This window comes from Betta splendens, chromosome 9 (assembly GCF_900634795.4).
Source record: "Betta splendens chromosome 9, fBetSpl5.4, whole genome shotgun sequence".
NCBI classification, from domain to species: Eukaryota; Metazoa; Chordata; class Actinopteri; order Anabantiformes; family Osphronemidae; genus Betta; species Betta splendens.
Window position 1 is genome coordinate 23,252,515 of NC_040889.2, and position 16,425 is coordinate 23,268,939.

Sequence of the window (16,425 nt, forward strand, 5' to 3'; positions counted from 1 at the left end):
ATGTGTGTGAGAGCCACATGCTGCTTAATACACTGTTAAACCTCCACAATTTGGCGATGTGATGCCACCACATCATCCCCTCAGGCCTCTGGCCCTTAACAAGTCTAATCAATCCAGGTAATTGCTTGGCTATGACACCGGCAATGACGGCGGGGTTGTCCGTTTTCCATATCAAATACATCATTAGGCGCTCGCTTTACATAAGCACACACACAACATCCTCCGACATCATTAGCGGTAGCTTCAACCAAAGTGCCTTAATTAGGATTACCTTGACCTGTGATGTAGCACATTAGGAGTGGATGGTGCAATTAGTGACACAGCATCCTGCTTTTATTAATATGCAAAAAATAAAGGTGTTAATAGTTTTTTGATGCTGTCTTAACAGTGTTGTGCCTTATACCCCTAATCTGTCTAATTGGAATTTCATAATGTAATATATTTAGAGTTTCTCTGTTTAAGATTGGATGAGTACAGCAGGTAGTGTGATGTCTGTGCTCTGCTCTATCTGCACACGTAGATAAAGCCTTCGATGGCGGCTTCCTGTGTAATGGGTTTCCTTGTCACACCTCCATCCCTGTGCCTTCGTCCCCAGATATACGAGGCATCGAAGACTTCCTGGACCGGACCTCTCAGCAGGGCATGGACGTGTCTCTGCAGAAGGTGGAGTCCAACATCAACATGATGATCACGAGCATGTTTAGGACGATGCGTGTGGAGGAGCTGCACCGCTACCGGGACACGCTGCGCCGGGCCGTGCTCTTCATGAGCCCGGCGACCGCCAAGGCCTTCATCACCGAGGTGAGGAAGTGTGTGTGTGTCTGATATGTAAGCCGATATCTACACACACGTGCACTCAGACAGCGCACACACGTCCTCCCCAGTCCTATTGTGATCTTTGCCTCTGTAGAAGAACAGTTATTAGGGTCCCTCTTGCTGTTATACATAAATCATATGGAGGTCATGGATGAAAGCAATGGGCTCTAGCATTAGTTATGAATTCATAATTCAATGTGCTGAGATGGGGTTTAATCCCAAGTGTCATGTTCTCATCTCAGTTTAATTAAAAGTGACCTCGCAAAGAGCAATCACAATCTAATTTGGCTGGAGGCGTGACAGGAAGGGAGTGAAGGATGGCGCGTGGTTGCGTCTGTACGTGTGTTACTGTCACTGTTTGTGACCAAGTTTGTGTGGAGTGTGTTTGTTGAAGCCTCATCTGCTGTTTCTGCCCTATTTTACACTACTGGATGTAAATATTAGAACTGTCACGGCTAAGTTGACATAATGAGGCATTAGAATGATGACAAATCACTTTTGGCTCAACACGTGTATCACATATCGTCCAACACATGCAGCGGCCATAATTTCCAATTTGGTCTCCAGGACAAAATGACTGTTTTCATTGACCGGTCATGGTCATAGTTATGTCTGACCCTTAATTCAGAAATTCCCCGATCTCGACTCCAGATCTATAAAGAAAATATGCCTCTAATAAATTAAATAAAAGGGAACGGACAAGAGGACTCAAAATATTTGGAAGTTGGCAATTGTGTGTCTCGCTATTATCACTCATTCGTCCGCTCCATGAGATCTAATCCACAATAGGTGTGGAAAATTGCTTCAGCTATTATACAATATGGAAGTGTCAGCCTCCATTTTAGTGTGTGAGTCGAACCCAAATGAGTTTCTCTCTCTCCTGACAAAAGCAGTCATTTAATCTAATTTGGTCAGACATCAAGTGGAGAGGGGTTTCTGAGATGAAGTGTGGGGAGATAGTGAAGATCGGTGGATAAGATTGATGATCGCATCTCGCGCGCTCGCTCGCTCGCGCTCTCTCTCTCCCTCTCTCGCTCTCCCGGGTGAGATCAGGAGGTGGGATAAGGCGGCGAGGCAGACGGGGACCGAAAGGCACGCGCCGGCCGACGGGACCGCGCCGCTGCACCTCTGTTGTGTTATTGGCGAGGTCATTTGTCACAGAGAGCGCCTCCTAATCCCCACGCATCAGACCTCGATGTTCGATGGAAACTAAAAGCACTTCCGAAATGACCAGACGCGGCCGAAGGGAGATGGCCGATACGGCCGGCTGAGTGGGCGTCGTTAGAGGCCTTCGATGACCTTAACGCGGCTCCCTGTGACTGTCTTTACGGCTCAAAGTGACTGTGAAGACGCGGCCGGTGTAACTTTTAATGGTAAAACAACCTAAACATGCTCACGTGTCCTGCTGCTTCCAGGACTCTGGGGTTTTAAGGCTCAGTTGTGATGTCGTCGCAGTGGAAGAGCTGATCCTTCATCGCATTCACCTGCTGCTTTTACACAAACACCCTCCTCTCGTTTTCTACATTACACTGTGGCCCATTCTGTAGATAGGTTGCTTTACTGTACCAGCCATTGCCACCAAGGCTCATTTAATGGCTATATCTCCAGAACCTCATAATTCCAGCCTGCAAAGACATATGAGATACAGTGGATAAATATATGTTTTATTGACTTTAATACATAACATACTAAGAACCCACTTTCAGAAACAATCTGATTCTGTGTTTATTGTCTTCCTGAAATATGTGCTGTTATGTCAAAGTCATCTCTCTCCGTCAAGACGCTTTCCCTTCACACTTTAACACCAGGCTCACCTCATTCTAACCCTGAACCTTAAACACATTTCACCGCAGTAATGCTCTTTCCCGTGTGGAGCGGAAACAAGGCCGGTTCCTCACTCGCCGTCGTTTGTCTGTTCCCAGAAAACAAGCAAGACAATGAAGAACATTACAACGACGCTGCAATGCTTTTAGATATGCCTGTGAGGTTTAATTATCGAAATGTGAAATTGTTAGACCTGAGTATCCAAAAAAATATTAAAGGGCATAAAAATAAGTGAATTAATTTGATAGAATGAGAAAAAGTCTTATTATTAAAAAATTAAATAATATTTCTATGATTTCAAATCATTCAGGTGGATCTATCTTATCTTCTGTCTCTCCTCCTCTGTCACACACACATACACATAGACTGCGTATTAGATATGCAAAGAAGTGGAAAATATGAATTTTGCCGTTTGATCTCAGAGCATTGAAATATTAAAGCATTGCCATTTTGGGACTATTTTCTCTTTAGCTGGAATTTCTTACTTGACGGACTTTAAAACGAGTTAAAGATATTTCCAGAGATGACAGATGTCGCAAATGAAACATGAAGGCGAATATTCAGCATAAAACATGCTGAATAATGCATGCGGCTGCATGCACTACAAGCGCGTTTGCCTAAGTTTCGCCTGCCGCAGTGTCTGCCTGCTGTCGCATTGACCTTTGCCCTTTAGGTTCAGGTGACGTGAAGCTGGAGGTTCCAGTTTGACGTCCTGCACTGGAGGAGAGACATTCCATCAAACCTCCAGTTGTGTTTGGTTCTCTGTTGACAGTTCCCTAGACTCAGACAGAAGCGCTGCGTCTATAAAGGCCCTATGATCCAGGCCTCTTCCTCCCATGTCTGAAACATCCTGAGGAGAAGCCGTTTAGAACCAGAGGAACTTTTTAAAAAACTTTGTGGGTGGAAATTTGTTGTTAAAGTCACTGTGGGTGGCTCGGCTGGGAGCTGTGTTCTGAATAAGTTGTGGAGCTGTTGTCATAGCTTCAGGACAATGCTTCCTCTGCTCTTTGTTCATCCGTCTCTCTGCGAGCGCCTCTGTTGTTTTCCGCACAGTTTGTTTCTTGATGATTTCGTTTATTCAAATTCTGTACACAATTCGACTAAAGTGCATCACTTAACTTTAGATGTAGTGATTATATCATCAAATCCGGTCGGGGAGAGTCAAATTCCAAACCTGGCAGCTCTCCTGAGGACAGATTAAATAAAAATGAAGTCCTGTAACAGGATCTGGTGGGTGAGACTGTCCAGCAGCCACTTCACAGTGTATTCTGTAAAACATAAAGCTTCACCCTTAGAAAAAGAGGCCTTGACAAAAGGAGCAAGTCCTGTAAAAATAACCCTGTCACTCCTCTGTCTCCTCTCACTGTATAACATGGGCCAGCCTGTGTGGATCAGTATAATTAGGGACATCCAACAGGTTCCACAAAGCAGATAGTCATTTCTGGACAGATCTGATCAGCTTTTCAACTCCATTTTGATTCGTCGTCTACAATCAACCCTGAAGGGGTCAGGATTAGCAGACGTCTACAGCTAATGGAGCCTTAAATCAGATGTTGTGATTCTGCCCTGCTCCGCTGCCACTGATGAATATGTATTTTCTCATCAACATCCTGTGCATGAATTTTCCACAGTTTCTAATGAATTACCGCTGCCTCATTTTGGTCATGTGAAATATGTGCCTGGGAGAGAAAACATGGAGTCAAATAGGAAACAGGAAATCTGTGGGATATGATGTCATGATGCCATAGATGATTATTCAAACATGTTTTAGCTTTAAGTTTGCTATATATACAGAAGACCATGTATTTTTTCATGCTTTAGCTGTAGATGTGACTCTTGATTTTTGTCATGATGGGATGTTTACATGAGCTGATAGAAGGAGCGTCCTCCATCCTCCCCCCACAGCCCAAAGACTGGTGCTGAGGTTAAGTGCTGGCTTTAAATCTAGTGCTTCTTCCGTATTTTAAGCACTAATGGACCTCCTATCGGCTAAGTGGAGCTCAGGGCTTTTTTTGTTTATCTCCATTTCCTTCTAAATGCATGGCTCACACCTTTATGACTTTGAAATTTGGATTTGCGCCTCGCTAGAGGTCAGTGGAAGAGTGATTTAGCAGGCCAGGGCAGAAGGCGGCGAGGAGATAAAACGCCTTAAATGGATGATGGAGACTGTGAAGGATGAAAATGTGAAGAGTAAATGAATGGAAGGCATCAAGGGAAGCGGCAGTGGGGTGGAAGCAGAAAGTGGCGTCCTCATTAGTGGAAAAGAAAGAAGAATCAATGACAGAGGAACAAATCGCGCTTTCTAAGTGCTGCATGATGATATTTAAGGAGTAGTACCTTGTGTGAAGTGGCATTTAGACTGTGTCAACACACACGCACACACACACACACACACACACACACACACACACACACACACACACACACACACACACACACACACAGTTGTCCTCATCTCACGTGACTTCGGTGACACAGTAACGATGCTTGTGTCTCAGCCTCTCATACGCAGTCGCAGCTACTGCAGCAGCCATGATCGCCACAACACTTGCTGATAAATGTCAGAAATATCAGTCGTCGTCATATTTTAAATGTCATAGAAATGTCATAATAATAAGACGGGATTAAGCTACTTGATACTGTGTGTGTCTGTGGCGTCTTTGTCACAGCAGACTCGCTTCCCGCTTTCACAGAAAACACACCAGGCTGCAGACAATCAAAGCGCCTTGATTTACATGCTCGGTGGCTTAGAGGGAAGCAATGAGGGCACCTTCGCTTGTCAACATGAGGTAATAATGTTCACACGAGCTGGGGGTGCAAAACGGGGCTTGTTGTTGTGGAGGAAGGTTTGATTCCAGCACATACCAGCGTAGTGAAGTTGAAGTAATTCTACCCCGAGGACTGAGCAGAAACCTACACATTCTCTTCGCTGCAGCTCCAGTTCTGGTTCTGAGCTCTCGCCGGCTCCCTCACGGAAGCTGTCGACCCAACCGATGGGGAGGCGGCGCAAAGACACAATTAGCGCAAACACATCCCACACGCGACCTTAATTGTCTCCCACAATTACACCACTCAGCCGCCCGTTTGCACAAAGCAATTTGGGCACATTGACGCGGTGCAAGACGAGGCTGGAGGTCAAGCTGCCAGTTGTGTGCTCAGCGGACGACCCGGCTCTCCAGCCGAAGCGCGGTGCGTGAGTCATCCTTCAGAGCGGCCGGTGATTAGGCTTCCGGTGTCTATTTTTAACAGGTTTCTCTCCGTATTATCTTTAAGGATGGTGGCGTCATGCGCGTGCTCATTTAAATTCATGCATTCACACGGGACAGATGCAGCGGCGCAGAGATCCAAGTTAAAGGACACCTCAAGGTCTTGGCTCTCGTTCTCTCTTTGAACTTTATTAGCAGACAGAGGTGGCATCATGTGCTTATCTTAACAAACAGGACGTGTGTGTGTCGGTGTGTGTGTGTGATGACATTAAGGCTTTATCTGTGCACATGAAGCCCCGAGTACAGTGATTATAGAACATTGCTGCTAAGGGCTGAGAGGTTGGCTTCTGTGTGCGTGTGTGTGTGTGTGTGTGTGTGTGTGTGTGTGTGTGTGTGTGTGTGTGTGTGTGCGTGCCTGCGTGTGTGTGCGTGTGTGCGTGCCTGCGTGTGTGCGTGTGTGTGTGCAGCTATCGACCACCGTTAGTGCAACCGCTAATGGGGATGTCGGTGAGCGGCGATGATACAGGTGTGTTGGCCTGTCGTTGGCCTTTTCGCAACTCCCTCCCAACACTCACAGATGCACAAATGCACACACTGCCTCCCGTACTGTACGAGCTCTAATGACATTTAGAGTTTTGTTTATTAAGGCGGCGGCAGGTTTAGGACTTAATCCTGTTGTGTCTTATGAGCTTTATAAGGATGAAAGTGTTGAGGATGTTTTTTGTTCATAGTTACCAAGGTTACCGGGTTTATTCTGGTCTAATAAAAAGTTTATGGGAAGGCAGAAGGTTTAACTTGGGACACAATCTCCATCAATACTGTATTTTTTCCACTATGCAAACGTCCAGGTTATTCCAGCCTCATTTCCTTTAATCACTGCCTTATGGGATTTATTTAAGTACTAGTTGTGAAATCTGAACTGTCTTGGCAAAAAAGCACATGGACGAAAGTAAAGGGGAAACACAGAGGAAGCTGAAGCACAGTGGAATCGAAAATGGCGCCAAGCCGTTGTGTGAGAGTAGAATCCAGGCTGGGAGACAGTGTGTTCAGTGGAGAATGACAAATGGGGAAATAATGGTGGATAGGAAGACCCACAGAAAGATGCAGGAACCGTTAGCAGCGTGCAATGTTTCATCAGAGTTGCTGTAAATACGCTGTCATACCAAGAGCTGACAGTCAAGCAGAAGGCGTTCTGTTCCGAAGCCTGTGGCGCGTTTGTCGTATCCGAGAGGAGCATCTGACATCTGCACTCTGGCACAAGCTTTCCGAGTGTTTGGACTGCAGCTTTTCTCAGAGGCCACATATTGTCCAGCCCCAGAGCAGACGACAATCACTCATCGGGTTTGTGTTTGTGTTGTTGTGTTTGTGTTTGAGCTCAGGCTGCAGCAGACGTAACTGAAAGGTGCTGTTCTGTCATTTTTTTTATTTTTTAAATAAAAGAACATTATGTAAGTTAATTCAAATAGTAGCTGCACTGTTTGTTAAAAATTTAACAACATTTGTGTTGTTGAATGCTTCATCCTCAGGTCACGGTTTAATCCCTTTGAATCTTGCTGACTGTAGCTGTAACTGAAGACTTGTCGTGATAACGGCTGTGTGTGTGTGTGTGTGTGTTTATCTATGTACTGTACAGGTGAAGAGTGAATTTAATAATAATAATGTGATCTGTTTTGGGATCTGACATCTGAGTCGATGAGGACGTTTGCTGCATTTCACAGTATTATTTTTATTCATCTGCGTCGTGCCGAGCTGCTTTCACGCCTGAAGCTCTGTGGAAGGTTGTTCTGCTGAAACTACACACAGGTTGTCATTTGCCCAGGCTGACAAAGTGCAGCCAAAGAGGGTCCTGATTGTTTTATATGCTAAGCTTGTTTTTAACATTGTCTGCTGACGGGGCACTTTTTGTATTTTTATCGATACTGATAAATAGTTGTATCAATACAGTTGTAGTGTTGATTAAAGGAGGGAGGATTTATCTCCTGCAGTTATTGGCTTTGAGGTTGTATTATCCTCTGCCAGCAGACGACATCAGGGCTTTGTTGTTTTGTGTGACACCCTCTGCCTTTGTGTGTGTGCGTGCGTGTGTGTGTGTGTGTGCACTGTTTGGTGTTGTACACAACATGTGTTCTGATTGACACATCGATAAACCTGCAACTCACATGTGGTGCTGTTTCATAAAGCGCAGGGACGCTTCGGACGGACCGGTGGACAAAACCAGTGAAGTCACCTTATATTGGGTCAACGCTGAGCTTACTGTAGCTGAGGAAGCAGCACACACACACACACACACACACACACACACACACACACACACACACACACACACACACACACACACACACACACACACACATGGACATACCGTAGACGGCTTCTCTGTCTCCATCTGAAACCCGAACACGGCCTCCCAGTTCACGCCTCTGACCTTGCCACAGGAAATATGGGCTGCTATGGGTTCCGACGCGTTGGGGCACAGGTTAATCTCTTCATTCACCTGGGTTCTGCTCCGCTCTGCCCCGCGTTTCACTGCACTGTCATGACCTCTCGCTTTGGTCTGCTGAGCTGTTCCCCCATCCCAATTTTTAACGGTGGCCAGTAAAAACCGATAAGCTAAAGATGAGTGTGTCATATTCTACTTCATATGTATTGACGCTGCATCCAGATGAATAAACAGCCCTATTTGGAATTAGTGGCCCATGCTTAGATGCATAAAGGAGCTGGAGTGTACAGGGACCCATTAAATGTTTTACTGTTTTAATATCAGCAGCTTTTTTTGTGAAGTATGAGTGCAGAATATAAAATAAATAGTCTTTACATTGAGGAGCAGTAGATGAAATCATAATTTCTTAGTCAAGCATTCACTTATAACCTAGAGGCTTAATATAAACTTTACTGTAATGTAAAAAATGCTCCTCAAGGGTATTTTAACTGATGGCTGATCATTGACTCTGTGTAGCATCTCCCACAACTTCTACAGGAGAAGTTAGACGCATATTTATACATTATACTTCACTTCCAATGCGGTTTTACTCAAACTTTACTAATTAACTTTACTAGTAAACGAGCTGATCTTCATACAAAATCCCCATCAGCTGCTCCTCCTCCCCGTTATGTAACCACACTATAGAAAGCGTGAAGCTAAACAGCTATAATGAAGTGAAAGCTCAGTAATTAGCTTTTAGCATTTGACCAATGTAAGTGTCCATTTTTAGACTTTGATGTTTGCCACAACCAGTGAGTTACTTTACCATTTAATTACACGTTTTTTGAGTCTATTGCGGCTGCAGGACGCTAATTGCAGCAGCGAAGCAGGTGGAAGATTTGCAGCGCGACACACATTGTAAACATTGTTTTAGGTGATTGACAATTACCTCATGAGATGTGGTACAAAGCTGTGATCCGCAGCCCATCTGCCTGACAAACGCCGACTCCACAGTCACCTGTTACTAATGGACCTGTGTAGTGTCACATGGGGGTGAAATGAAAAAACAAAACACTTTTCTGTCAGGGGACAAAGTGGCGACTGTAGTCATTTAATGCAGGAACACATCCTACACACACAGAACTGCATCCTACACTAAACTGTTTACCTTAGACCTAGGCACGCCACCTTATTCTATTTGTTCCAGCCATTGATCTGTTTATATCTAAATGTCAGGCTGCATATCTTCATACTTAATGGACTTGGCTGCGGTGCATTCGTGCAGCTGGGTGTACTTGCGTGTGTGTTTCCTGCTGTGTTTGGGCTGGAATCGATACACTGAAAGGCCAACATGCATACACATACACAGCTTGGGGATGATGGATGTCCCGCATGTTGGCCCCATTACCCTTTCCCATCATAACACATGCTATTGAAGCCCTTCGCTTTCCCAGCATCATATTACTGTGTATTTCAGAGCGAACGGGAAGGCGAATGGACAGAGGAGCGATTGAGAAGGACAAGGGCCTGACGGCTGCTGAGACACGTCTGCTGAAAGCGCACAAAAAATAAATGGCCGCTGTTGCTTCGTTTCGTCGGGACGTGAGCGATTGATCAATAATGCTGATGGCGCTTTGGTGAACGCGGCGAAACCTCGTCAGCATGAGGTTTTTGGTGGCTTCTCCTGACACTGACGTCCGTCTGTGCAACTGTGTGTGGATTCGCGGAGACGCCTGTCATATGAGCTCAGCAAAGAGACGACGGTATTGAGTAAAGAACGGACACAGAGACCATGAGCGGGAGAGGGTGAGTGTTTCTCCACCTCCCTGCCTTCATAGACTTTGTAGATCAGTGGCGTGTGACCGCGGCTGCATCACACTAATTAAACAGACAGTAATGGTGGTGATTTAGAGTCATTAGCTGTTGCCAGGACTCACACGGGCCTTTGACACCACGCTGACTCATATCACAGTGTGGTCCAGTGCATCCGAGGCCCACAACCAACACAGCGTCCCCGTTGATACTGTACTGCTAGGAGGCTTCTCCTTAGTGAGCACACTCCACCATCAGCCGCTGCAAACGTCTGCGATGCGCTAAAAAACAACAATACTGTGCAGCCTCTTCCTTTTAGCCTTTAACCTCACAAATGCGTGCTGCTCTGCACGCCAGCGCGTCAGGCGTTTAGCTGTCGAGGAATCGGGACGTGATCTGCGTTATCAGCTTTTTAGCGGTGAACTGTTTGTTTTGCAGATTGGTTAATGTGTGAAATTTGTCATTTTAGTTGTCACCAGACTGTGACTGGTGAGTTTCATAATTAAAACTGCGAGACCTTTCGTGAACTTCGCTTCAGTGTTTGTGTTGTTCTGTCATATTGTATCTTTAACTTAATGTGTAAATCTCAACGTTTTGTTTTCGCTATCAAACTGACATACTGTGATAATGAAGTTACGGCTGCACCGTGGAACAAACAGCATTTTTCTTTAATTTAGAGGTGAAAATCAAAGACTGACACAAATGAACAATGACTTTTCATTGAAACTACAAATCAAAGACGCACCTGACACTTTGTGAATGTCTGTTCTGCGTTTTCCTCTTCGTATTACTGTCCATTTGTTTCTGGCTGCTCTGCTGTTGCTTAGCTCTGCCTGTCTCTGAGCTTTACTGTAGCTGTCGTCATTATGCTAAAAAACATATTCCAAACTTCTAGATTTTAAAGTCAAAAGGCCAAACTTTTATTGTCAAACCTCTCATGCATTACTCCATGTAGTATTTGAGCAGAAAAGTGCTCTACCTACGTACTGTAGTATGGTGCTCACTTGTACATGTACATGTACAAGTGACATGTACATGCATCCTACATAGGGAATGAACTCATTCCCTATGTAGGATGCATGTTTGTTTATTCATACAGTAGAATATGATAATGGAGAATGAACAACAGGCTTGGGACTAGTGCTTTGTACTGTGTCACGCCTTTTTACATGTGTTTGTGTGTCGGCTTGCGCGCCGCGAGCCTGAACTCACCGCTCTCCAGCCGACTATATAAATCCATACAGCAGAGAGTCAAAATGGACTGTCCTCTGCATGACACCCTCCCTTCGGAACACACAAACACACAAACAACACACGCTCGACAACGACGCGCGCACAATCGAGGTTGCGTAAGACGCACCGTGGGACTGTCGTGAGCGAAGCGAGTGACATTAAGCCTAAATGGCAGCAGTGACATGCAGCAGTTATGATGTATCAGGCAGAAAATGCCCCCGTTAGCATGCGCCAAATGCTTAATTCATACAGGGAGGACACGCAGGGAACAGGAGAGTTTAAGGAAGGGCTGAAGGGAAAGGAAGTGAGCAAACGAGGCCTTGACTCCAACCAGTTTAATTTAGAAATGGTAGCGTTTAAGTCGTGACACTGGGAAACGTGGGAAAACAGGCTTTCTAGGAATTGATTAGTCTTGTCACATTTGGTTACAATTTGTTTGATGCTAATATGAAATGATGAACCTCTCTGTGTTGGATCACGTGACATTGTGTGTCAGTGTAACATTTCATCTTCATCACACTTGTGATATTGATAGTTTATGGTTTATCCTTTTTACCATATTATGGTTGTTGTCTTCCAGTGCAACAGGTTGCACTGGTAGCATAGGCTGCTGAATACTGTTCTAATCGAATCAACCACTCCAGCGTTTTGCAGAAATTGGGGTTGTGGTTCAAATTTAATAAATGCAGCCACAATATCATTTTGCTTAAGGAACCTCCTCTATGTGAAATGCGACCGTGTTGGATGTTATTTTTCCTCATGAAGCCGCGCTCTCTATATAGAGTAACAAATAGTCTTTTTCAATTAAGTTCCAATTCGCAGTCCTATCAAATCGGCCTTCTTTAATCACTGGCTTAATTGGTTTTTCAGCAGAAAAAAGGCTAAATGGATAAGTGAGGGCTAAGGCTGAGGAAAAATAGTTGGAGTTGAGCAGAAAACAGAGCATCTGTCGTTTTTAAATTAGCATCTCCTCTTTGCCTGTGTGGCCCTTCCTCCACGCCGCCCTCCTCCAGCATCATGATCTGCTCTTTTTGAGTTTAGCTTTATGTCTTTCAGGCGGAGCGGAGGGTTTGATTAAACCAATCATCCTCCCCCACCTCCAGACACAGACAGGTTACCCCCCCACGCACACACATGCAAATGAACGTCATCTTCAGGCAGCCTTGGACCGGGTTGGGCCGCTTCTTCTGCGAGCGTGTCCGTAGCTTTCTAATAAAAAGTGGTGGCTGACCTGCAGCAGTGGGAGGGAGTCTGTGGAAATGTGCGAGTTCAGTTTGTCTTTGCAGAACTTCTGTGTGTGTGTCTGTACTTTCACAGCTCCTGCTTGCATGTTTAAGTGTGAAGCCTGGATATGCTTATTTTAGAGGGTGGGCTGTAGGCTATTTGCTTGATTTGATCACAAATAGTGCATGAAATTAAATTACACAACTAATTTTCAATTTAGAGCACTTTATTCAATAGAAACGCCCACTCTTTCTCCTCATGGTTCCCCCACGATGCACTTAGGCAATGTCTGCTTATGCAATAATAGTTTGTATCTTGCTGCGGTTAAATACACAAAATATGTAAACACAAAAAAGTGGATACTTGTAAATAACTGTGTCTGCAGGTATTTAGTCGTCTGGCCGTGTGTTTGTAGGGATGATGTGTGTGTGGTACAGTATCTGCTGAACACTGGCCTTGGTATGAGCAGCAAACCTTGACTCCGCATGTCAGGCAACAGCAGCCATTTGCCAGAATCAATGATCTCCTCTTAGTTGGACTCCTTCAGGAGTGACAGGCAGACGGAGGTCATTACAGGATCAAAATGGTCTTTGGCTTTATCGCAGCCGCCCAATGAAACGCACACGGCTCCAGGATGCAGCGCTACAGCGTTGCAGTCTTGCTTCGGGTCTCGCTGTGTGCGCTCGCACTTTGAGGAAAGGCTTACTATTGACACGCGCTGATTGATTTTGTCCCAGACCACAAAGCCGGTGTTTGTGTAATCTTCTGACTTCGGAGGTGGAGAACTGAAGAAGAAATAAGGGTTTTGCAGAGCGGGTCAGAGGTCAGGGGAGTTTCTGTGGCAGCTTTATGGGAGAAGTGCCCAGGTGACTCCCACCTGCCTGCCATGTTGGCATTGAGTTGTTAACAAGCCTGTAGCTTGTTAGTTTGTGTGTTTGTACACACACACACACACACACATGCAGACAAACAAGACAGCTCTGAATGTTAGCAGCAGTATTTTTTTGGTCACTGCGTCTGGCTTGTGCTCGTGTGCGAGTGTTAGAGAGCGAGCGTATCGAACATTTCCGAACCCAGAGGACTCGTTTCTCGCGTTAGGAGCCTGCCCTTTCCCTAATTAGCCTGGAACATCTGTCCAGATGGCTGCCAGAGGGAAGCCACAATGGGAGAAGTGGAAACACTTGCACCCAGTGGCACTTGCAGACAAACAAGGACTTATACTGTACGGTACATATTTACATTATTTCACATGCCCAATTGCATTCACAGATTAGGGAGCGCACACTTTCTATGCCGCATTTTCATGTCATAGAGTTTCGTCCCATGCGAGTAGCGTTTAAACTCACTAATGAGCACCATGGGAGGGGAACGGGGAGAAGAACCAACAGGTGCAACTTCCTGAGCCTCAGTCGTCTCCTCTCCCTCCTCCACTCTGCATGGTTTCTGTTTATGCTCTAATATAAAGAGACAAATACAGCAATAATGGACAAAGGGAATGAGTAACTTGACAGTGGGACAGAGATGCTGACTGGAGAGAAAATTATGACAAAGGACTTCATTTTTCTGTTCAACTCATCCGTCCCCACTGTTCTCCGTCCTGCGTTTCACCCCGTCTGTGTTGCAGCTATGTTTCCTGCAGGCCGAGCGCTTTACGGCATCTGTCCGTGTTATAATGATGAAGTTTTATGGAGACTCTGGGAGATTAAACCACTATTAGCCACGCTCCATTGCCCTCTCCAGCTGTTGCCTTTTGTTTACGGCTAAAAAGTGTTTTATGACACACGGCGCTACAGTCACCTAGACAATTATTGCTAATGATATATGAGTGGCACAGTATTTTTACACCAAGTGGTGGGGGAGGGCAGAGGGAGAAGAAGAAGGGGAGCAGGAGCTTTCAGATAGTGAGAAGAGAGCAATTAAAGATGAGCGGAGATGATGGGATGAGAGGTGAGGCAGCTAGCGGCAACGATAAGAGAGCGAAATGAAACGAGTGGGTGGGGGAGAAGAAATATGAGAAAGGAGGCTTTCTGCCGCAAGAAAGTCGAAGTCAAGGTGACAAGAGTGAACCCTCGTGCTTGTTCCAGGGTAGATGACACTGATCAGGTGCTATTCGTTGGAATGGTTGTGAAGAGGTGGTGTAGTGGTTCGCACAGTGACTCAGAGGTTGAAGGACATAGGTTTGAATCCTGGGTTTGAATAAAGGGATGCGAAAGTATGTTAGTGTCTCAGAAAAGCAAAGGCCCTGTTGACTTAAACGGCCCTGACAGGTGTTTTTGGTATCTGCTCGTCATCCACCTGTTTGTGTGGACGTGTTTGATCTGCGAGGCCCATTCGGCTCGTCCTCACGACTTCAAAGGGTTGTTTGGACTTTAAGGTTAGAATTAGGTTTAGGTTTAGAATCGGGGAGCAGGACAGAGAGTTTAACACAGAAAGGTGGGAATGTCTCATCTGTGTAAATTAGTGTGAGCGCCTCTAATGTTGATATTTCTGAGTGTGTTTATGTGGAAGACTGGGAGTTTTCTCACAGACACACACAAATGAAAGCTTTGCCACATTTGCATGCGCTTGATAAGATGTTTGACAGATACCTTGAGCACCTTTGATTCGAGATTTCTCAAATTACTTATGCCGAGCTTCACACTGGGTTTCAGCATCGCACATTTCCATAATGTTCCTTCTCGGTAACATTCACACTTCAGATGTCTCCGGATACCAAGAATCACATTATTCAAGCTGGAGAATATCTTTAAAGGGCATCTTTTTTTAAATTTACATTTCTTTTTTTTTACTTATTTACTTTTTTTGCGATTGTTTTGACCAGTGCTTCAATGTCTGTGAAATTGTATTTCTCTCATACTGTACCACAGATGTTCTCTGTTCTGAACTGTGTATTTTGTATTTGCAGGTGGTGGAGACCAACCTGGTGGCCTTTGATTGTCACTGGATCCTCATTAATGAGGTGAGTGTAATAAAAACTTCACCGTATTGTTCAGTGATTCCTTCTAATCCTGTCCTTGTTTTGGATGTTTGAAGAACAAAGAGGGGCTTCAAAGTTGTCGACTGTCTCGTTGCTTTATCCATTAAGACTCAAAGCCTAGTGACCAAGGACAGTGTTGTTTATTTTGGCTCCCGCTGTGACACACAGGCAAGAATCCAGTAAAGATTTTCATGATATCCCTTTAACTTACTGTAAAGCCACTGTAGGTATTCACTTACAACGATGACAGCGGTGACCTTGGAGGAATAAAGATTTGTTTGGTTGTTCAAATCCAATATCACTAATGAAATTCCAGGGGCTTTTTGGGGATTAAGACCGAGAATGAGTACCGATGGTCCACACTGTTGCTCTCCGAGTGCTCAGAGTTAAAGGGTTTTGGCCTTTGTCCATGTTCACAACCACAAAATGATTAGAAAAATACATGACGTGTGTTTAGAAGCCATCAAGGACAGATAGAGTACATGTGCATGTGCTTCAGTCTTTACAGTGTGTCTGGAGGAGGTGGACAGGTCTTGGCACTACAGTTAACTGACAGGGCACAGTGGGGGGTCCAAGCTGTCACATACTCACACATGAGCAAGTGTGCAACACAATCATATGTACACAAGCAAACGTTCTGCAGGAAGAGCACTGTAGCGATGGTAAAGGCAAACTAATCTGGCATCAAACGGGGGACAGTCTGGTGCTGTGGGATATTCTGCATTCTCGTTTCCTTCTGTTCGGTGATTTTAAAGTCTGTGACTTGAACAATGTTACTAAATGCTGCATGTCTCAGCAGTCCTGCTTTATTTGATATGGATGCCAGGTTACAAGGATCTTAGTCAACCTCTCCGTGTTTTGCCTTTTCTCCACTTTTACTACTTGTGCAAAGTAAAACTGTACTCACAGCA

At 45.0% G+C, this 16,425-nt stretch overlaps 1 protein-coding gene across 7 annotated transcripts in view; it reads left to right on the forward strand.

Annotated features, from left to right (window-relative positions):
* Window positions 1–16,425, forward strand: part of grid2 (glutamate receptor, ionotropic, delta 2) — a 299,555-nt gene that overhangs the window by 174,508 nt on the left and 108,622 nt on the right. For all 7 annotated transcript variants that reach the window (XR_008695665.1, XM_055511913.1, XM_055511912.1 and 4 more), the window contains 2 exons: window positions 596–801; window positions 15,443–15,496. Coding sequence is in view for 6 of the 7 variants with exons in the window: in XM_055511913.1 (XP_055367888.1) it covers window positions 596–801; window positions 15,443–15,496 (260 nt within the window). In the remaining variant the exon portion in view is untranslated. The remainder of the gene's footprint in view (window positions 1–595; window positions 802–15,442; window positions 15,497–16,425) is intronic.